The sequence below is a fragment of the Pan troglodytes genome, chromosome 5 (genome assembly GCF_028858775.2).
Source record: "Pan troglodytes isolate AG18354 chromosome 5, NHGRI_mPanTro3-v2.0_pri, whole genome shotgun sequence".
In the NCBI taxonomy this organism is placed as follows: domain Eukaryota; kingdom Metazoa; phylum Chordata; class Mammalia; order Primates; family Hominidae; genus Pan; species Pan troglodytes.
This window is the reverse complement of record NC_072403.2, coordinates 45,734,931-45,758,383: the sequence shown is the minus strand read 5'-3', so window position 1 is coordinate 45,758,383 and position 23,453 is coordinate 45,734,931. Positions and strand designations below refer to the sequence as shown.

The 23,453-nt window shown below is 47.3% G+C and overlaps 1 protein-coding gene across 8 annotated transcripts in view; it reads right to left on the bottom strand.

The window, feature by feature from the left end:
* Positions 1-23,453, bottom strand: part of DAAM2 (dishevelled associated activator of morphogenesis 2) — a 114,267-nt gene that overhangs the window by 36,234 nt on the left and 54,580 nt on the right. For 7 of the 8 annotated variants that reach the window (XM_016955401.4, XM_054685763.2, XM_016955402.4 and 4 more), the window contains exons 2-6: positions 12,179-12,402; positions 7,634-7,723; positions 4,151-4,225; positions 3,584-3,678; positions 816-1,149 (exon numbers count right to left, since the gene is read on the bottom strand). In XM_016955401.4, the coding sequence (XP_016810890.2) occupies positions 816-1,149; positions 3,584-3,678; positions 4,151-4,225; positions 7,634-7,723; positions 12,179-12,346 (762 nt within the window). In that variant the 5' untranslated portion in view covers positions 12,347-12,402. Of the gene's footprint in view, positions 1-815; positions 1,150-3,583; positions 3,679-4,150; positions 4,226-7,633; positions 7,724-12,178; positions 12,403-19,721; positions 19,828-23,453 lie in introns of those variants that run through there. The other variant, XM_016955403.3, reaches the window with a different exon arrangement.

The window sequence follows — 23,453 nt, the reverse complement described above, 5'->3', positions numbered from 1 at the left end:
GCCTGGAAAATTCCCTTGCCTCTCACCTCAGTGGCAGTGCTGCCTCACTTCCTCTCCACTCAGCCTTTGGGGCTTGGTCTACATGGTTGAGCAGTGCTTCAGTGCTGCTTTATCATCGTGCTCCAGCTGTTTACAGCTCATATGTATTCCCTGCCTAGCTCCTTTATGGTATGGACACTGCTTTTATCCCTTTTCCGTCTTCTGCAAAGAGTCAGGACCCAGTTTTTGGCAATAAACCATGGGGTTTGTAACATCAGTTCACGTCTCTATGGACTTACTCTGTGCCAGGCACTGTGCTAAGACACTTCATATTTACTGTTCATCTCATTGATACTTCTCTGGGCAGGTCAGGGAAAGAAAAGAGAATAGCATGGCTGAAGCTCCCAGGGATGGTCCCAGTGTCCCACATTAGGTACTGGCCCAAGTATAGCACCTAAAATCTCAATCTCAGCAATTGCACTCAATTCAGTAATTCTTGACTGAGCCCCTATCATGAGCCAGGTGTTGAGGTTGGAGATGCAGAGCCACAAAAATAATGCAGGCCAATATTCCAGCTTCCAGGAACCCACTGACTAATAAGGAGGACAAGTCCATTTCCCAGCCAAACTCATAACTCTTAAGGCCCTGCATGTGTTTTTATGCAAGCCTTCCAGGTCCCAGTACTCTTCACCTGTTACCTTCCAGGAGCAGGCATGCAGACCACATTACTTTCCTTTTCCCCCAGTTTCTGCTGCAAAGAATCTTCAGGCTCTCACTCACATGTGACATCCTCTGCCCCACCCAGCTGGCATCCCACCTCCAGCCAGGCCCCTCACCTGGAAGCGGGTTCGCTCTGCTGCATACACCTGGTAGTGCAGCATGGCCTGCAGCACCTTCTTGTGGCCACCAGGCACGAGGCACACAGCACCCAGGATCTCCAGCACAGCCACCTTGGTCTTGCTGTTCTCTGTGCGTAGGCTCTGGGCTATGGTACTAATGGCCTCAGGCTGTGCCAGCACATGTGCCCGCCCCTGGGAGTTGTTCATCAATGCTTTGATGCAGCCGATGAGTGAGGTGTGGATGCGGCTCTCACAGGTGGCGTGGTCCATGCTCCGGAGGAAATTTAGCAGACAGGTCAAGCCCTCCAGCTCAATGAAGCGGGTCACAAACCTACAAATCAGAGCCATTAACAAACATATATTTGCATATGATTCTGTGTACACTTTGCAAATAGTTACCCGCTTACCTGTGTACCACCATGAACCTTGTCCCACCTACAGTAGCCACTTGGTTTATTCGTAGTTTATCTAAAGCAGTGAAATCCTATCATCTTCACAAAAGACTTGTGTCTTATTTGCATTTTAAATACTCTATATTTGCATATCATTGTCAGTTGCATAGCTAAAATGGTATGAATGTGAAGTCCTCTTCACATGATCATGATAATTATCAGAGCTGTTAAACCTGAACACTCCTCTCCAGTGAGGATGGAGATTAAGAGAATTACAGTCGGATAACAAAGAGGGCTTCCAGATAGGAAAGCCATCAGAATCATCAAGTCATGGAGTTAAGCCTAGGGAAGCTACATTTCAAGGGATCCCAAAGAAAATAGCAGAGTTATCTATCTTGAATGTTAGCAAAAAAACATTAAAACCCATTTAGTTCAGGGGTTCTTAATTTGGAGTCTGTGTTCTGCTGAAGAATCTATAGATAGCATTCACAGATCCAAGGACTTGGGTGGGAAAAGAAAATTACATTTTTATTTTTGGTAACTTCTAAATTAAAATTTAGTATTTTCCTCAATGATGAATGTCAGCAATAAATGACAGTAGTATTAGCATAATCTGTGACTTTGTCACCCCAAGAAATCACAGCTATTTTCATACCAAATTACAGTTGTACCAGGTATCTCAAAATACCATTTACACTTCTCAGTACTTCAAAATTATGATGGTTATCAGACTCGCAGCTAGCTCTTGCTATTTAAGGTGTAAAGAAGCAGAATTCATTGCTATCTCATTTTTATTATTTGTAGCTGTATTTTCATTGATTTGTTATTCCTATCTTTTTATCTATTATTTAAAACATCATTTCTGAGAAGCAGTCCATAAGTTTCACCTGGGCGCCGGATGTCCATGGCACGCCCACACACACAGGTACCCTTGATTTAGTAAAATAATTAATGATCTAAGAAAATTATTATAAATAACATTACTTATCCCAAGCGTATTTGTGTTTATGTTATTGTACAAATACGCCTAGAAAATAAAAGAATGTGCTCTGAAACTAAGTTGTTAACAATAGCTATTTTTTACTTTTTTCTATTTTATGCTTGTCTGCATTCCATAAAATTTCCACAATGACAATATGTAACTTTTGTTAGCAGAATATTATTAAGGGAAATTACAATAAATTGGGATAGGAGACAAACCTGGCAACTTCCCCTCAACCCCTTTATTTCCTGACTACCTCATCCTTTCCTCTATCCCCTTCCCATTCCAGAGCCCCACCACTACCAGAATGACAAGAGACAATTAGGATGCTCCCATTCTTCTTGAGGCTGTTTCTAGTCTCCTGGGGAGAGAGCTCAGCTCAGACAACATACACATCCCCACGCAATGGATGGCTAGCTTTTCGCCAGGGGAAGGATGGAGGGTGGCTCCTGATTGTTTGCTCATTTCCATGGTGTAAATGCTCCCAGCATAGCCAATTTCAAGCTACAGATATGATGTCATTGAATGCAGAGTTGGGAAGAGATGCATATTACATAGTGTTTCCATGCACATACAATGCATGTAAACTCAAAAGTATACCTTATAGTAAAATGTAGAAAAATAATTAGGTAATTTGGGAATGAAGAGTTTCAAGTATTTATTACCTTTGTTTTGATATAACTTACTGAATCTTAAATTTATACAATTGAAATTTTAATCATAGCTACGTTTAACAACCAGCTTACAAAATTGCTGAAAATTTGACACTCGGCATTCGCCAGCTGTTACTAGCCAGTTCCAGCACACCACGGGGCAGATCCAGACACAAGGAGCCCCACTTTGGGCCCCACACGTTGTGGCCTGGGAAGGGAAAGGGGTCCTCCTATGGCTCCAGGACTTCTACCCCCTTTTCCATGCCTGCGTTGCTCCCATTCTAGATGGCAAATCCCATCCAGAGACACCAGACCGCCCCCTAGTGGTTGGAGTACTTCTCTACCCGTGCGTCCCTCTTTTCCTGGATGGGGCACTCACCCTGCCCCCTCATCCTCACAAGGCTCTTTCTTTTGTACCTTGTCCATTTGGTCACCCTCCTATTCTATCCCCTTACCAAAAATAAATCAATAAATTTTAAAAAAGCACTTGCCCTCGATTCCTCTTTAGAGAGCTCCTCAGGACCTGAGGTTTATCCCACTTTCCCAGGTTTCTCTCCCCTCCTCCCAAGCCCTGGCAGCCTCCCAGGAGAGGAGTAGGGGCTGGGAAGTGAAGTCAGGTGAGGCGGAGTTGGCCAAGAGGACCGGCATGGGAGCAGAGCACTGCACAGGGCTTCGGGAAGGCAAGGAGACCAACTGTGAAGGGACTCAGCAGGAAGCAAGAGGGGGAAACTGAATTACCTCATAGGCTGTGTCCGGAGGGCTGTCTTCAGGTCTTCCACGACTTGGTTCCTCATCTCCGTCTCCTCCTCATCAAACGCGTACAGACTCTGCATCTGAGGGCCAGCAGGTAGAAAGGGGCTGCCTGTCTCCCAACCCTCTGCACTCCAGCTCAGGTGTGACCCAGGGGCCATGCTTGCCTCAGAAAGGGTGAGGCCTCAGGGAATGGTTTACTGAGACCGAGTGTCGGCCCCTGGGAAGACCTAGGTTCTGGGCTGGGACTTCACTTTCCTCATCTGTGAAATGGAGAGAAGTACTGGCCCGGTTTATTTCCCAAGTTTGTGTGATGCCCAAATGGATTTTAAAATGTTTAAATGGTTGGGGGACTCTGAGATTGCCCAGAGGAGGGGTGGATTACCTTAAAATTTCATGAATAACTGGAAAGCTGCTGAACTCCAGTGAGTGGGCAGTGGGGCGCTGAGGAGCAGTAAAAGGCAGTTTGGTGTGTCGGGGGTGGGGGCTGGGGGAATCACTCCCTGCCGTAGCCTTTCCAGGTGGGGGCAGGGCAGGAGAGGGGCAGCCACTCACCGCAGCCATGGAATTGATGCGGTCGATGTAATAGTCAGGCCAGCTGGTTGCCAGCTTGTTGGGGTCCTCCTGCTCCTGAAACAAGAAAAAGGACAGCATGGACCAACAGGCAAGACAGGCCCGTGGCCTGAGATCCTGAGCTTCATTCCGTGTCAGCAGAGGGATTCATTTCCCAGCTCTGCCCATGTCGGGTGGGTTGGAGGAAATTACACTCTCCCCCAGGCTTCCATTTCTCCCTTGGTGAAATACAGATTATGAACATTGACTCTCATGGCCAGACAACGACGCGGGCAGAAACTATGCAGGTGTGTGTACTTTCAGTGAGCAACGTGCACCATTTTTTAAAAATTCTTTTCTCTTGTTCTGTTTGCTCAGCTTGTATTTAATGAAATATAATTTCCTGGCTGTTGAATCTAATTCAAATTCCTGTTTATTTTTATACATCTTTTTACTTTTTCTGATAATCTCATTCTCATATTTTACCAAAGTATTGGTCTGTGACAGTTTGGAAATTTAAAAACTTAAAGTCTTTCAGGTAGTTCTAGAACACTAATAGAAAACACTTGGCACAGAGTAGGCACTCACTAAATAGTAACTTTAGAAAAATAGAGAAATTTCCAAGGCCTTGGGCTTTGAAAAGACTCAGGAGACCCCCTTAGGCCTGTGATTTAATTCCTGGCAAACTCCTGAATGAGGGGGATGTGCAGCGGGGAGGCAGAGCCCAGATCCGAGGACCTTTGGCCCAGTGCTCAGCCCTCAAGAGACAGGCTCGACTCTTCCCCAAGTATGGGCAAGAATGATGGGAGTTAAAGAAATATTAATGTTGACTGGAAATCCAGCCTTCTCCAGCCAAATGGATCTGCTTCTGGGCCTCACACCCATCCTGCTCATTCCTGTTCCTGTGCCCCAGGTCACTTTGGAGGCTCCTCCCCATCTGCTTTCTCCACTCTCCTGCTTCCAAATGGGCATGAAAACAACTTCCTCCAGACCCTCCCTGACAAAACACCTCTCTGCCAGCTGCCAGCGGGCCCTGCAGCTCTCAGCTCCATCCACTCGATGTTTTCTATTTTGTTTCACAAAATACAAATCTTAGACCAGTAGAAAAGCTGCTTTGTTTGGGTCTTTATGACTTCACATGGTTAAATGTTAAATTTAATCATGGTTATACATGTTAAATTCTCCATGACTGAAGGCCAAACATTCTGCCTTCTGCCTTGGGGAGGGGAATCAGCACCAAAAACAATTGTGTCGGCAAACACATCCTTTCCTAAACTTGCTGGCTCGTCATTTACCCATGCCATATGCACTGAATGGGGACCTACTAGATGCCAATCACCGTGCTGAGCTCTGAAAGTACAGAGTAAAGAGTCATGGTCTCTGCCTTCCATGTAACAGTCCAGTGCCAGAGAAAGGGTGGTAAATGTTCTATGGTAGAGCCACCCATAGCAGACCTTGGCGGGTGATCCATCCAACACAGAAGGCTTGTAGGGGGTTGACGTGAGTGGTCTAAGAACACTGGGCTATTAAAGAGCATTACAGCTAAGACAGGTGGGGAGGGTGTTATAGACAGACGAAGTGCCATGTGGGAAGGTGGAAGGTTGTGAAAGTGTGTGGGGAACTTACAATTTGGTTTGGAAGGCAGTGAGAGATGCCTTCTATTTTAATAAATCTTTTTTTTTTTTTTTTTTTTTTTTGAGATGGAGTTTCGCTCTTGTTGCCCAGGCTGGAGTGCAATGGCATGATCTCGGCTAACCACAATCTCCACCTCCCTGGTTCAAGTGATTTTCCTGCCTCAGCCTCCCGAGTAGCTGGGATTACAGGCATGTGCCACCACACCTGGCTAGTTTTGTATTTTTTTTTAGTAGAGATGGGGTTTCTCCATGTTGGTCAGGCTGGTCTCGAACTCCCAACCTCAGATGATCTGCCCACCTCGGCCTCCCAAAGTGCTGGGATTACAGGTGTGAGCCACCATGCCTGGCCGTTTTTTTTTGTTTTGTTTTGTTTTTAGCAGCTGTAGAAGAGACCAACTTAAGGGAACTCCATAGTAAATCAATTTGGAAAATGGAGAATCATGAGATATGATTAATTACACCTGAAATTTCTTTCCTTCCTTCCTTCCTTCTTTCCATGATTTGAGCTTTTTAAAGACCTGCTTTTCTCACAATGAGATGCATAAACACAGAGTGTTATATTCTGCAGGTGCTTAATAAGCATGCATTGAGTATACTAGACAATGGCTCATAGCGTGTGCAGCCCATGCCTCTTGTCACAGGTCCTCAGCCTCTAGCACTATTTTCCCCAGCAGTCTCAGGTTCTAGCAATGGGCAGCCAGTTGCCATAACGGACTGGGTGGGCTATGGGTGAGTTTTGCCTCTCTAGGCCTTCTTGGCCTCATTTGTAGAATAAAGAATGAGACTGCATCGACACTGTGTGGTTTTCCAGGTTCCTGCAACTCTGAAATGGTGTATATTTGAATCCTCCAATGTTACAAGGTCAGTCTGGCTCAGTGTGGAGACCTCGGAATGGGATAAAGTCTTCAGCAGGAAGAGTAAGAGAAGAGCTATGAGGGGGCACAGGAGCACAGAGGATACATGGCTCAGACTCCGCCCAGACCTTCCTGTCTCCTCCCAGGAGGGAGGGAGCCTAAGCCTCAGGCGTGGGAATAGCCAGGCTCTGGTCCCCAAACACCAAAGCAATGTAGGAGGGCAGAATAACAAGTTTTAGACTTGGGACTCAAGTCTGAAAACTGGGAGGGTGGAGGGGAGAGGAGGAAAGTAGGCCATGAAAAGAAAATTCAGGAGCAAAAGAAACAGACTAAAATAGAAAGGGGGCAAGAGAGAGACGTAGAGACAGAGGCAAGCTGAAGAAACACGGAGATGGAGACAGCAGAGAGAAGAATGCACAGCCGCTGGGAAAGCAGAAGGGAGGAGATCAAGTCCAATTAAGCCCCACTGGAGCTCAGCATACCCCTTTCTAGGGAGGGCCATAGCAGGAGGCTAACAGCATCTTTTAATGAGCAAGAAGAGAGGGAGGATATGCGAGGAGAACATGGACGGATGTGTGAGCCCTAGCCTGGGACAGAGTGGAGACTAAAGATCCAAAAGAGGACATCCCTGCCCCCCAAACTGATTTCTTATAGCAAAGCTGCTCCAGGTATGGTCCATGATGCCCACCCTCCATGCCTGGGAGCTGGCACGAGAGAGTCCAGACTCTGCTTCTTTGTCTGTCTCCCAGCAAGCCCCAGTCCTGCGATGCAGCAGGTCCTGCTTTAAGCGTTTTTGAAAAAGAGAATCCTATTTCTTTGAGTGTAAGCTCCAGGACAGCAGAATTTCCTTTTTCTATTTTATTCACTGTTGTTCCTCCAACACCTAGAACAGGGCTGGCATGTAATAAACATCAGGTGAATGCATGAGCAGGCAAGGCAGCAAGAGCCACCCCATGCCATGAACCCTGAGATGTGGCCGGAGGGGTCAGAGAGGGCACCTTCTTCTTGCTGCAGTAGATCTGCCATTTCTTCTCAGGGGGCAGTGCAAACATAGCCTCTCGGTTTTTGTCAGTGAGATCCAATTCATCCTGCAAAGACAATAAGAAAAAATACATCTGACACTAGGGATGGTTGAGATTAGAATAGTCAGCCCTGCAGGAAATTACAATTCCCCCAAATCAGTTCCTCAGCCTACTGTCTTCCTCCCGAAGAGCATCAAAGATATGATAGGGCATTTCTTTTTCTATCAGAGATACAGCCCCATCCCCTTGCCTCAACCAACCCTATGTGACTTCTATTGCACTCCCTTTACTTCCTGTCCACCCCCAACCTTGTCTCTGCAAATCCACCCTCCTGCTTCAGGTCACCCTGTTCCCTGCCCATCGCCTGCATTGCTTTGCTAGCTCCTGATCCTCTCGCCCTGGGGTTTCTTGTCTTCCATCCCTTGTCATTCTTAAGCTTGTGGACACCATAATACAAAGCCTAACAAAGAAGGGAATTGTCTGCAGATCTCGTTCTGCCTCTCTCAGATTCTTGCCCCATCCTTCACATCTACCTGCCCTTCGAATCTCTGCCCTAGACATTCTCTGGCTCCCCCAAACTCAGCATAGGCCCTAGCACAGGCTGGAGAGAGCTGGTGAGGACAAGGGGCCACTCAGAGTAGGATGGGCGAGCCATGCCCAGGGAGGCATTGATCTGCTTCCGAGGGAGGTAGTGCCTGCTGGAGGCAGCCCCTCCCACTGCAGGACCAGCAAGAGAAGGCACGGGGCTCCATCAGGCTAGTCCAAACTTTCCAAGGAGCTAACTGGAACTTTATGAGGTCATATTTGGGGTAACTCCATAGGTATTTTAGGGTGAATTTGAAGGTTTTGCTGTGCTAGACGGCCCCTGAAAAGCTCTCTTTTTGAAGCTGCCTCTCCTGTCATTCATGAGCAATGCCAGGGCTAATCAAAGGACTAGTTAATGGGCCATGGAGAACATAGTGTGCTTTTTTTAAAATCAAAAGCAAAACTTGCATTAAGCATAAATTAAGCATAACAAAGCATAATATTATGACTCTTTATATTTTCAAATACAATAAACAGTGAAAACAATATCTAAGGAAGTATAATAGTCTTAAATTTTGATATCTGTAATCTTTTCCCTATACTTTTATTCAAGGGAGAATATTAAGACTTTATTCTCTCACCTAGATCAGAACTGCCTAATAGAAAGATAACATGGGCGACATATATTTTCAATTTTTTCTAGTCACATTAAAAAATTTAAAAGAAATAGGTGAAGTCAATTTTCATAGTACATTTTAAACCAGTAAATCTAAAATATAATCATTTAAACATAAAATCATGTAGAAAATTAATAATGAGATATTTTACATTCCTTTTTTTCACACTAAGTCTTCAAAATCTGGTGTGCATTTTACAGTTACAGTTCATCTCAATTCAGATGAGCCAGTAGTCCCCCGTGGCCAGGGACTGCCATTCAGACAGCACAGACAAGGATTATTTGAAATAATACCCATCAGTTCACCTGCCTCTGGAACTAAAGACTCTTGCAGATTTAATCCCAAACAAAATTTCTTCCCTAGAACTGCTCTCTATATATCCCAGGAAGTTCTTTCTCAAAATTCCCAGAACCCTGTTTGAGGTTTCTTTCCCACGATCAAAATCAGAAATAAAAGAAAAAGGAGAGTTATATGCACCTTACATTTCCCAATACAAACTCTGCACCTCTTCAACCTCTGTGCCTTTGTTTACACAGTGAGTCCTACCTGGACAGGCCTCTGCACCCACTCACACTAAGGACCTGGTCTAATTCCTAGGGCACAGTGTCAGCCTCCTCCCGCAAGTCTTCAGTAGACCTTCCCAGGTAAGAAGAATCTCTCCCTTCCTGAACTACAGAGCAGTTCCATGTGAGCTTGTATTCAGATTATTGATGCACTTGTCTTTTCCAGCCAGTGGTCTCTATACCCCTAAATCAATGGTGGTTTTGCTCAGCCTAGGCAGCACATGACTGACTGCTGACTGCTCGGTCCTTATTAAACCTCACTTCCCTGGTTTCTTTAGCAACTACCCTCCTGAGCAGTCTCTCCTGCTTCACCCTATGTTCCTGCGTGGGCTTCCTTGATGACTTCTCCTCTTCTATCCTACCTTTAAATGTAGAAGTCCCTCAGGGCACCATCCTCCCTCACCTGTTCCCCAGGACTCAGTTATTATCTCAAACTCTCTCAAACTTGTACCCCTAGGCCAACAGTTTCCTGAGCTCCAGACCCTAGGGCCCCATTGTCTCCAGTACGTCTCTACTATGATGTACTTATGTAGAGTTACTATGTACCAGGCACTGTTCTAAGTATGTAATGTTTATTCATAAATAAATAACAACTTATAACAACTCATTTTACAGATAAGGAAACTGATGTACAGAAAGAATGTGTGGATTGAGTTCATCATCCCAGCCCCCTCAACTTGAATCTCCTCCAGTATATCCTATCCTGCCCAGGGCCCCAATATCCATCCAACACTTCATGTCAGAAACCAGGGTATTCTTTGATTCCTACTCACTCTTTGATCCTACCAAGTCCTATTATCTTTCCTCCTAAACAGCTCTTGAATCTGTCCACTTCTCTCCATCCTCACTGCTAATACTTTAGTCTAAGGCACCCTTCTCTCTAACCTGTAGGATTAGGAGGCAAAAGCCTCCAAATGGTCAACCCAGAACCGTTCTTTAGCAGAGCACCTTGCGTGGTCTTTTAGAAAAGCAGATCAGATCACCTCAAATCCCTACTTAAAATCTTCCATGGCTTTCCACTGCCCTTAGGGTTTAATCCAAAAACTTCAGTTCTTCTGGTCTTCATTGTGTACCCCAAAAGGACCCAGCTCCTTTCTGACTTGAGACTCACATATGCCGTTTCTTCTGCAGGAGACCCTCTGTCATTGTCCTGAACCTCATTCACTGATCTAATCATCTCGGTGGAAATGTCACTGCTCACAGAGGCCACTGTGACTTCTCCCAGTCTAGAATACAGCTCCCTGCTAGACACTCCCATGCCGCCACCCCCCGAATGCTCCCTGTCCTAGCACTCATCACACTTGTCACTGCTCCTCAAAATCAGTCTTCCCTACTAGGCTTTCACATTCTTGGAGGCAGGGGAGGTCTCTGGTGGCTCATCTCTACAACCCTAGGACCCTCATACAGCCCAGCACCCAGCAGTCTCTCCAAGAAATATTGTTCACTTGTTTGAGAGATACCTGATGCTATTCTTCTTGCAGGCAAGACTTGTCTGACTCACCCTTGTTTTTGCTAAAGTGCCATGCAAGGGTCCCTGTCCTGAAGATGCTTAGTAAATATCTGTTGAATAAAAGAGCCAAAGAAAGGAACACTGCCTATCATGTCCTTCTTTCAAAACTCACTCTACTCAAGAAAATATCCCTAACACTAATCAGGCTTCAGATATTATTCTACACTAGCAAACGCTTTGCCCCCACCACTTGCCCCATCCAGAGGAAAGCTAAAAAATCAGGAAACAGTGAGTTTTCCTAAACCTGATGTGACAAGGAAGCTGGACACCTTTCTCATATAACCTGCATAATCTCATCTTACAGGGACCCTGTTATTTAAAGAGCTGGATTGGCTTAACCAGGTATATCTATTAGCAAATACAAGTATAAAACCACATTCCAACCACATGGCCTTGTTTCTTTACTGGCTTACTAATGGCCCACCACAGAATGAGTGACCAAGAGCTAATGGTAGATGAACATGTACTTATGGCTCTTTACCAGGCCTGGGACCTCCCTTGGTGTGCAGACTTTGTCTCACCACCAGACCTCCAAAGAGAGAAGGAATCATGCTTCTTTCCTAGCCTGTCTATTTGTGGCCAGGGTATAAAGCTGCACACACACAGGCTTCTCACAAGGGTAGTCTGAAAGCTGGTCTGGGCAGGCATTGCAGAATCAGCACAGGATGGTCCGGGTGTGAATGGCAGAGCTTCCGCTTGCCCCTTGCTAAGCACAGCACATAATCATCCCAGGCCTGAACTGGGACCCCAGGCATGACATAGGCATTTCCACCTCCAGGTTCCTAGCCAATCATCCCCTGTTCCGAGGTGCACAGTGTCTGCCCACAGAATCCCACTCTGTCCCTTCTTTGTGCCTCGGACATTAAAAGATCCCAGGGAAACTCCAAGGAGCAGTAGAGAGAAAGGCGTCAAGTGTTCTGATGTTCTTTGAGATGTCTCACCATCTTATTTTGCAAAACCCAGAGCTGCCCCTTCCTATGATAACCTAATTACTGCACCATGTGGTCTACAATCCAATGCAGAGAGGAGGTAGGACCATTCTTCTGGGGACACACTTTATGCTGTCCATCCCAGCGAGAGACTCTGGTTCCCCAACATAGCTGAGGTGTCCTGGGGGCCTATCTCCTCCCAAGAGGAGTTTTGAGAGATGGAGACCCCAGCACAGGGGCCCTGCCCTCTGTCCAGCTCTGCCTCTCCATCCACCCTCCTCCCCATTGTCACTGTCTCTCCCCACCCTCTCACTGACCACCAGCTCTGCAAAGCGGATGTTGAGCTCCTCTGCGTTCGGGATGGGGCTGGAGAACTCCATGAACTGCAGAGGGTGGTTGTCCCGGAGGTTGATTTCGGGGATGTCACTGCCCCCGAAGCAGCACAGGAAGCCCAGGCCATGGCGGCTCCTCTTGCGGGGGGCCATGGTCACTGCAGGCCAGGGGGCGTCAGCAGGCAGATGCCCTAGGTCCTCATTGTGATCTGGACAAGAGGAGAGAACACAGGGTGGTCAGGCATACAGTCAGATAGGCCAGGGCAGAGGTCACTCTGCCTTCATAACCTCTGTCCCACAGGTTGCTGGGAGCCCTCAACCCAATAGCAAAGCCCCACCCACCCCGCTGTCGCCCTTCCTCCCACAGCATCCCTCTGTTCCCTCCAGCTCTTCCCACCTGGAGGCATTTACATATCCTCCCCACCATGTCCTCTGAGTGTTATCTGCCAAGACACTTTCATATTCCCCTTCCTTGCCCTCAGAGAAGGACAAAGGCTGGGGTCACTGAATGTGACTTCCATGTGACCAGAGCTGACTTTCCATAAATGTGTGGACGGGCTCCTATTCCCTGTCTTCCGTAAGATCAGCTTCCAGCAAGGCTCACTTACTCACTTGATTCATTTCCGGGTCTGGGGATAACTGATTTAAAGGCATGGACCAATGAGGAGGAAAGAGTTGAAGAAGGCTGGCAGAGGAAACACTGAGCTAATGATGTGGCATAGCTCCTGCAGCCTGGGTCTCCAGAGCAGGAGGAAGACGGAAGACTACAGAGGCTTGTACAGTTTTGTGCCCAGTTTTCTGTACAGGCATGTTTGGATGAATGTGAAATAGCAACAGGCAGTGGTTCACTGATCCTTCTAGAAGGAGGCGGCCAGTTGTCCTCAGAGAGTTACCCAGGGGAGTCAGAGCGAAGCCTGGGTACAGAAATAGGACTGATCATTGGAATGTTATTTGACATCTGCTCAGATTTTCAGAAGAAATCTGCTCAGATTTTCTTTTCATACCAGCCAACCACAGAGAACACTGTTCTGTCCAGAGACCAGAACTGATGGACGTTTAACAGCTGAGTAGTCATTGGACAGAAAGGGTTAAGGCTTTGGCTCGCCACTAGGAAAGCCTAGGTCAATGATGACCAGCTTGAGAAAGAACGCTACCCCTGTCATTGGTGCCACATGGCCTCTAGATCAATTCAATCCAACAACCAGTACACATGCCTCCTGAGAGGCAGAATCATCCTCAACCACTCGTTCCTGACAACCTAGGGGGGTTCAGTAGAGAGACCATAGCTTATGCACCAAACTGCTACCCAGCCAAGATTCTCCCCATCCCGTACTTATAGATCTTAATTTTTTGGCCATAAATATGGAATTCTGTTTTTATCCCTGTTGAGTATCATTGGTTTGCAGTCAATATATTTTAGAATTCTGATTCTTAGCTATTTCTCCTGGACTCAGATTATTAACAGATTAGAATGCCTCTGTGGTCATCACGCACATCTTTGCTAAAAATGTTGACCACATCAAGGACACAGACCCTAATGACACAAAAACCTGATCTGGGAATGCCAGGGAAGTTTCATCAATACTCTCAGGGGACAGTCCTTCAACCAGCTCTAAATCTATGTAACTATGCTCTCATCTAGCCCTCTTTTCTATAAAGTCAACATGAGAGATTTCCCCTAAAGCCCTGTAGAACTCAAGATATGCTAAATCTATGACACTCCTTTGAACCAAGCTCTAGAATCTTATCAAAAGAGAGAACAATATAAATGTGGCATAATTTGTTCCTAGTGAACTCAGGGTAACTTCTAGAGAACATGGTTTTATTTCCTAAGTCCTAGCTAATAATTTAGTATAATCTCATCTGGCCTCTCATACATCATGCTCTATTTTAACTGTCATTCTAGAATTTTTTACCAGCTCCATTTTCTCTTTCTTTATAAACTTTGTGACAGAATTTTTAATAGGCCCAGAAAAGCCTCAAATAACACATTATGGAAGATTGCCCTTGTATTACTGGTTATCTTTTTGCTGCTGGCTCTCACAAATATCGTGAGGGTTCCTGGAGGGCAGGAGCTGTGTCTCCTGCTTCTTTGACAGCCATCCCCATTTCTATAGCCAATAAAAGCCTTGTGCTTCATGGGGGTTCAGTAAATATTTCTCGACCATTTGGGAAATGACCTATTCTCATGGAAATGGAGGAAAGAGGGGTCCTTATTAATCAGTCAAAAAATACTGATGGAAATCTTGACTACTAGCAATTAATAAGCAATCAAGAACCTTTGTAAGGAAAAAGAGAACCGTCCTAGAGGCTGAGGGTAGGAGAAGCAGCCAGCAGGCTAGCACAGCAATCCAGGGACATGGCAGCAAAGACCTGGAGTAGGTTAGCATTAGAGTAAAACAGAGTGGAAGGGGGACTTTGGGGTTCCCCTGGGACTTGATAGCCAATGGCAAACAGTGGGTAAGACAAAGCCCTGGTTTCTGACCATTAGGGTTAGTAAAGCACCAACTCTTCAGGCAGGTAGGGGTGGAATCCCTGGGGTCCCCTGCCCATTGTCAAGTGTGGGATGATCACATGGAATACAGACCAGATCCCCTTGGTTCCATCAGCCTCCAGAACGCAGCTGCAGCTGGCAAGCAAGACTGCTTTGTTCAGGGCACAAGGCATGGGAAGGGAGCTCCGAGAGGCAGCGGGGAGGCTGGGATGACAGCACCATGAGGGAGGGACAAGGAGAACCTGTGACCCCTCTTTCTGCCTTTACTTCCCCAGCCTCTTGTTCCCTAGTCTCCCTCTTACCTTTCTTGGCTCTACTAGAGGAATCAGACATGGCAGCAGGGGTGGCATATAGCTGGTGCACCTTGGTACAGTCTTACACCAGCTGTTTACAGCCATGATTGCTCTGACTGACCAGGGCCTGTGCCATACCTGTTGTTAAATATTAGAGCATCTCCCCTGAGTACGGGGAGTGAGGCACAGTGGCCCTCAGGAGAGGAGAAGTAGACACAGACCCTGCGAACAGGAAGTACCATCCCCCAAGAGAAGGACCTCGTGCATTCAGGGGGCTGCTGCATATGTGTCTTTTTGAGGGGCTGCATGTATGACAGCTCCAAAGTATGTTTATGCTCCTGAGGACAATGCCCTCCCAACCAAACCCTAAGTCTTTCCTTGCCTCCCTTTCTTAAGGCCCCATCTGAACATCCAAGACTAAAATCACAGGTTCTCTGCCAAAAGAGGCCTTAGAAATCATGTCACTTCATGGTAGAGATCCGAAAATGGAGGTCCAAAGAGGAACTCTCTTATCTGAGGTCACAGGCCTAGGAACAGAGCTGAGATTAAAACCCAGGACTCCAGCAGCCAGGCTGTGGTCCAGTCACTGCCCCAGCAGACCTTGTCTTCCCTGTCAATGGGCTTTTTTTCTTACCTTTCCTTCAGCTCCCCCATAGCCATAGCCTCCCTCCGCTAGAGCAGATCAATCTCTACAGCTTAGTTTAGAAATCCCTCTAGAGAGCAGGAGAGGTTTATAGAGGCTCCAAATGCTGCCTCCTTCTCCTCATCAGTAGGAGCTGCTTCCATCATCTGAACCCTAATTCCTCACCCGCTCCTGCTCTGACACCTCTTTCACTCCAGCTTCCTAGTAGCGGGGTGGGGTGGGGAGCAGAGGCTTTGAAGTCAGGAGACTGGGATTCCCCCACCTTTGTGTTCTCAGCTAGTGCCCATGAGTACTCTTCACCTCTGAAGGCCCGGCTTCCTCATCTGTGACACCCTGATCACAGGGTCTTCCTCGCTGGGTTTCAGTGAGGAGTACAGGAAGTAACAGAAGTGAAATGCTTGGAGCACACTGGGCGACACTAGAGGAAGCGCCACCCTGCAGCGGGCCTCCATTCCCATCATCGCCAGCAAGGTAAGACTCGCCCTGCCCAGAGCCTGCAAGCCTCAGCGCTTCTCCAGGCAATGATGGGGTGACCGAGGCCTGGCATTCTGGGAATGTGCCTGGCCAGATTTATGAAGTCACCCAGCTCTGCCTTCCTCTAGGCCAGGGGAGCTGTGCTTTTCCCTGGGCTCTGAGCTATCTCTGGGTAGAAAGATAAGCAAATCTTCATCACTGGCCCTGGACAGGGAGAGGAGAAGGTGAAGTGGCCACAGGAATTCATTTCTGCAAAACCTCTTTAGAAGAGGAACAATGAGTTTTCCACCTCGGAGGAGAATTGAGAAGCAATTTGGAGAAAAGGGGATGCAAAGACACAAGGAAACCAAGTGGACTTGAACTCAGGCCAGAGAGATTTCAACTGCCCCCACCTCCACCCACTTTTCTCTCCATGAAAACTTCCCCAGCGCCAGCAGCTCCCTGCCCTCCACATCCTGTCTCCTTGCTCCCTCCCCTCTTCCTGTGGGGACAAGGTCTCCTCAAGACTGTTAGTCCCCAAGCACAGACCAACTGGCCTAAGACACCAAACCATAGGTCACAGCCAGTTAAGCAACGCTTCTCGTGGCTCCAGCCTGACTGCACCCATCACCGTCACAGTCCCTCTACATTGTAGTGAAAGCACATTGCCTGTCCCAGTTCTGTCACTCACCAGCGGGAGTTCAGCAGGCCATGGTGTTAGTCTCTCTGGGCCTCAGTTTCCTTTCTGTGCAATGGCAGGGTTTGACTAAAGACCTCCAAGGACTTTCCCAGCTCTGACCTTTCATACTGCCTGCACAATCCTATTCCCAAAGGCTTCCCAAGGGGCTGTCCTCTGCCTGTACTGAGCGCTTCCCCCACATTGCTCTCCAAGCCAGGAAGGACTTCCTACCACTTGAGCTGATTCCTTCCATTTGGTTGGTAAAGATGCAATCCTAGACCTTACCCTCAAACCCTAACCCCTAGCCACTGCACACACCAGCTTTTACATTTCAGGACTTCAAAAGCCCCATATCATCAGTGTTTATCCCTCAGTCTTACATAGAAGCAGAATAATACTAACACTTGAGACTTTCCTACATGCCAGACACTGGCTATGTCGACATTTTATTCCCTCGACAACTCTCTGAGATAACTGGCTTCATTTTATAGAACTTATGGAGAAAAAACCAAAAATGCAACAACAAAAACAAAAGCCACAAAAACTGTGGTTCAGAGTGGTTAAGTAGCTTGCCTAAGGTCACATAGCTAGTTAGGGACATAGCTAGGATTCAAACCCAGGACTGTCTGACTCTAAAGCGGTAAGCCACTAAGCCATAAGGCACACGTCCAGAAAGTATCCTAAGCTGAGATCTGCTCAGAGTTTTCTCAAGTGTTACACAGATTCATATTAATAATTCATGATTCTGCATTTCCTGTGAGCTGGGCCAGGTGTTCTCACAGCTGGGCAATCTCATTTCAGCTTCACAATGACCTTATAAGGTGGTTATTATTATCCCCTCTTACAGATAAAAATATTGAGGCTTCAGGAGCTGTTACATGGCTTGCTCTATGACACCCAGCTGCTAAGAGATAGAGCTAGGACTCACAAGTAAGTATTCTTACTCTAAGCCTAGTGGTCTTGTCACAGAACCAAAGCTGACTCATGAGCCCCTCCTCTAGCTCTTGCGGAAAATGCTATTGCTTTAGGACATTCAAATTGCCTCCTATCAAACTGCCTCCTTTCCTACCTTCAGACACAGGGGTAACAGGACAAGGACATGGTATTGACTATCTCTCCCTGGTCACTTCCAAGGTACCTACTGAGAACCAGGTATTATACTGATAATTTTCTGCATTATCTCATTTATTCCCCCAACCGTACAATGCTATCACGATCCCTTCTTACTGATGATGACATTAAGAGTCTCAGAGGTCAGGCAAGTTGCCCAAAGACCAAGTTTTAGAAGTGAAAGGGCTGCGTTTGAGGACAGTAGTGTCTCATTCAAACAAATGTGCTTTTGACCAGCTTCTAGCCATGTGTTGAACACTGATCTGTGATGAGGACCCAGGAGTAAACAAGGTGTGATCCCTTTCCTAAAAGTCTCCTTCTAGTGGGAAAGCAAGGAGAGTCCAGGCAGTGACAACGAAGAGAGTTAGAGAACGAGGTGTTTGGGCAGCCCTGAGAAGGAGGACCTGGTCCAGCCTGGGGAGTGGGGGGTAAAGGGGAAGTCAGGGCAGGCTTCCAGGAGGAGCAGACATTGAGCCAGCCTTGAAAGAGAGGAGAGAATCAAGGAAGGGTGCAAGGGGAGGGAAAAGGCAATCCAGGCAAGGAAAACGGCATAAGCAGAGGCGCAGAAGGAAGAGCACAGCATGTGTGAGCCCAGAGTCCTGACCAGTGGCTTCATCCTTTGGTGGCTAAATCAACAGGCAAAGCAAATGGAAAGGGTATGCGAGTACCCTGGTTTGATGGCAGAGCTGCGGGCATCCTGGGGAGCCTGTTCCTTTGCCCTCCTCTCCCCACCAGGTCCCCTGGGGCTGGGGCTGGGGCTGGGAATGGGGCTCAGAGCTTCCCAGAGCTGCTGCATGGAACATAAGGAATGTAAACAATTTCCTGCTCCACAGGCGGACATTGCTCCCTATATGCTGACCCTCCACGTGCCATGTGCTGCTGGGAGTCACCCAGGAAATGGCCCCAGGCTCAGCTTGGGGCCTGGCTCCCAAAGGAAGAATCTATGCTTTTCCATCCCGTGTCCCAAGAGACACTACCAGACTCTCTGCCCACACATCTCCCCACTGCCCACCTACACCACACCTGCTTCCACCCCAAGCCTCTGCAGACCATCTCCTCAAGCTGGTGGACAGCAAGCAGACCTGGGGATTCCTCTTAGCTCTAATCCATCCACTTCCTCCCTGAAGCTGTTGAATTACCATCACCCAACTCTACCCTACACACTCAGTTGAATTCTGTTCAGTTGCCATCAACTCTAACCAGGTGACTTCAAACAAGTTACTTGGCCTCTCTGAGCCTCAGTTTCTTCAGCCATAAAACAGGGGAAATATAATAATACATAATTCATAGGGTTGTCAGGAGGATTAAAGTAGTTAATATTTGTAAAGCATTTGGAATAGAGCCTAGTAAAAGTAAAGACTATTAATAGCTACACAGATAAGCTGCTGTTCTACTTGTGAAGATACCTGAATGTTGACGGTATTACAGAGAGTTTTCTTTCTGTAATTTCATTAGTTTTACATATTACTATAGGGCTTGGCAGATATTACAGGGGCCACGTTCAGCCCACGGACTGTTTTCCCAAATACAGTTTTACTGGAACAGTCATGCACATTCATTTAAGTATTGTCTACGGCTACTACCATGCAACAGAGACCGTATGGCCCACAAAGCCAAAAACACTTACTATCTGGCCCATTATAGAAAGACTGCCAACTCCTGGATTACTGGATTGATTCCTACGCAACTGACAATATCCAATTATTTTTAGTCCACAGAAACACCGATTTCATATGATTCCACTTAATATATCGTACTGGCTCCTCACTTGTACTATCTGACCCATTGAGAGTGTTGCCCTCTAAATCCAGTGATTCCAACCATAATAAAGATATAATTATTTATTGAGCACCTACCATATTCGAGGTTTATCTCAAACTTTCATCTTCCCTTTTTACAGACGAAGAAACTCGAGGCTCAGGACGCTAGGTATGAACCTAGGAACTCAAACCAGGTCTCCAGACACCACTGCTGCCCTGAACAATTTGACTGACTTGTACTGTGAGCCTCAGGCAGGGCTGGGGGAGAGACAAGGAGCACTTTCAAAAATAAGCACACGCTGTTTCCAGGATTGGGGGAGCTATTCTTAGCAGCCGCCTAAATTACGGTTTCCCCCTATGCTCTGGAAAAGGCAAAGAAAGCAAAAGTAAATTATCTCGGCCTCTGAGTCCCCTCTGTGCAGGCCTAGGGGTGGGAGACACAGGGGGCATCGCTGAGACCCGAGAAGAGGAAGGAGAGAAAGGAACGTCTTTCCGGAAAAGTGAAACTGAAAATCCCTCAGAGTGGCATTTCTCAAACTTGGGGGTGAGGGTGGGAGTTGAGGGTTTTCCAACTGTTTTTCTCATTTTGAGAAATGATAAAGAGAATAAAGGTTTCTTTGACTCACTAGGGCACTAAACAAGCAGATAATAGTTCTCCAAGGTCATGGTCAAATATTCATTCATTCATTCATTCATTCATCCATTCACCCACCCACCCACCGAGTAAATGCCATGTATAAGGCAATGTTCTGGGTATCTTAGATGAGCCTGACATCAGATCCTAGGATGTAAGGGAGGCAAGGAGGTGCGGCTCCAGGCCCTGGGACTGTAGGTGGGGAAGAGTGACTTCTGGCTGGAAGGATCTGGAACATTCACCAGAGGAAGTGTCAACGAAGCTGGGCCTCAGAAGAAGAGAGGGCGTCAGCACATGCCAGGGGCTCAGGGGGTGTCCAGGAAAGCATTCTCAACAAGTGGCATGACAGAGTAAGAACCTGGCACAACGACAGCCCAAATGAATGAGAAGCTCTACTAGGGTGGTTCCACTGCACCTCTCAGGGCTCAAAAAGGTGCAGTGGGAACCAAAACTACAGCCAGAAAAAGGAGGGACTTGAGTGCCAGGGGAAGAAGGAAGAAGCCATTGGAGAGTGTGTGGCTTGCTGTTGATTAGTTCCTTGGCTTATGGTAGAGGAGAGAGTTTGTGAGGTCTGAGATTAGAAGAGACATTTCTGGTGGCACTGTATGGGGTGGGAAGACAAGAGGGAGAAGTGGAAGAGTGGAAGAGTTAGGAGGCAAGTCTGTGTGTCTGGGTAGAAGTGAATGAGACCCTGAACTGCCAAGAATAGAGAGGAAGGGGTGGATGCTGGTGGTGCCATGGAGGGGTGCCGGCACGTGAGTGAGAGGATGAGGGGCTGGACACACAGAGCAAGGACCTGGGCTGACTATGAACCTGGGGAGCATGGAGAGCTCTCTGGGCAACAGCTATGAAGTGAAAGAGAAGGAATTTTAGCGCCCATGTCTCTGCTACCCATTAGCGCCGTAAGTCTGGGGCTCCTGGCCAAAGGGAAATCACCCTACACAGGAGAACCCGAGGCCTCGCCCCCTCTGCTTCCAGAAGCCAAGCCCCTCCTCTGGCTCACACAGACGGGGCTGCTGTTACTGAAAGGCGCAGGGAAAGGAGCCTCCAGCTTTCTTCTGTGCTCCACTCCCAGCTCTCCCACCAGAGCAACCCATCACTGAGGCCTCAGCACCGTTCCACAGCCCAGGACTGGGAGAAGCCCCCACTGGCTACTATTCCTGATCCTCTCTCCCAGGGTCCCAGCACAAAAAGCATTCTGTCACTCTTGAGGGAAGGACCTCGAGGTTCTGTCAGGCCAACTCTGCCCTAGAAACACAGCGGGGCCTGTGCACATGGCCCCACCTGGCCCCCGGGGCTGTGCCTTCTGCAGTACAAGGTGACCTTCCTGCCTTTCTACCAGAAAGGCCCCTGCTCCTGCCTCAGGACCCACAGGCACAGTCCATCTCCTCAGGGAGGGCAAACTGGGATGGGGCAGTAACTAGGGGGTAGGATGGCAGCTGAGCTGGCCCCTGAAAGGCAAATGTGGTTGAAAATGTAGATCCAGGGTGACTCCTTTCCTCCTCCTAAATGTTATGTGTACAATTTCACCACTTCATTCATTCTTTCAAACAAATATTTGTTGGGCCCCTAAGTACCATGCTAAGAGCTGTAAAAATGTAAAATAAGCATGAGTTCAGTTTGGTTGGGAAGAGAGACAAATAAATATAATAAAGTGTGGATGTGGGGCGACAGAGCGAGACCCCATCTCAAAAAAAAAAAAAGTGTGGATGTGGTTGTGATAAGGGAAGTACAAAGGTTTGAATCTGCGGAATGTCTGCAGAACTGTATCCCAGCGGGGGTTCTAGTCCACCCTAAACCTTCTGCTCATAAACATGGTTTAGAGGAGGCATCGTAGAGTAGAATGAGAGCTGGGACTACTCAGAGATGCTACCAAAGATCAAGAACAGAAGTCCAACGTAGGGTTATTGACGCCATAGGAGATTGAAAACACCTTGGGCAAGAGAACATAAGTACTTTGGGCCCTGTCTGTAAATGAGCCAGTCAAACTACATATTGTCTAGTAGTTTCTTCTACCCCATCACTAGGATCTGTGTCAGACAGTATATGAGGTGTTAAATGATGCTGTTTGAATTGAATCCTATCCCATGAACTCCCTTTAGTTCATCATTCACTCATTTGCTCATTCATTCATCCAACCACCATTGATTTTTAGCACCTACTGTATGCCCGGCACTGCTCTTGGGGCTGGGTACATGCAGGTAAACTCATCAGACACAGCTCCTGCCCTTACAGAGCTATAGTCTCCGAAGCTCAGAGTCCCTTTTGTCCTTTGTCTTCAATCCCTAATGCCCCATCCTGTGAATGATTCTCAGCACCTTTTTCTAAAACGCCTTGGATGCATTTGTTTCATTCCCGAATACCAGGCTCCAAACCAGCCCCACGTGATCCCGTGCTGAGACCAGGGCCAACCTCTCTCATTTCCCCCTTTCCTAGCCACCCTGTAAACAGCTCTCTGAATGATGTGCTTCTCCAGTTATTCTGCATTCCTGAGTTCAGCTGAATTGACAGCAGCCTAGGGCCCTGGGTGGATAAGAACAGGGCACTCACAGCCTAGGTCACACTCCAGAAATTTATTAGAGGCAGACGAGATGGCAAAGAGGACTAGGAATGGGAGCCGTGAAACGGAGTTTTCAGGACAAAGCATCGGGAGGGATGTGGATTGAGTGGGGTCCAGGAGGACCCTGAGTCCTTGTGCACTGGACAAGCAAGTATAGGAGATGCTCACTAAAGACAGGAAGAGAGAGGGAGGAGGAGAGAGAAGACATGAATGCATGTCTTTGACTCTCTGGGTGAAGAGGTGGGGAGTGGTATGTGTGTGTGGTATGTATTTATGTGTGTATGCGGTATGGTGTATGTTTATGTATGTGTAGGTAGCATATGTGTGGTATGTGTACTTGGTGTATGCGCATGTGTGGTATATGCGTATGTGGTGTGGTACATATATTTGTGGTATGTGTGCGGTGTGTGTGGTGAGTGTGTGGTGTGTGTAGGTGGGGAATGTGTATGTGTGGTGTGTGTATATGTGTATGTGTGGTGTGGTGGGTATATGTGTGGTATGTGTGGTGTGTGTGTAGGCAGGGTATGACTATATGTGGTATGTGCACATAGTTGGTGTACATACACGTATGGTGTATGTGTATATGTATGTGAGGTGTGGTGTGTATATGTGATGTGTGGTGTGTGTGGTATGT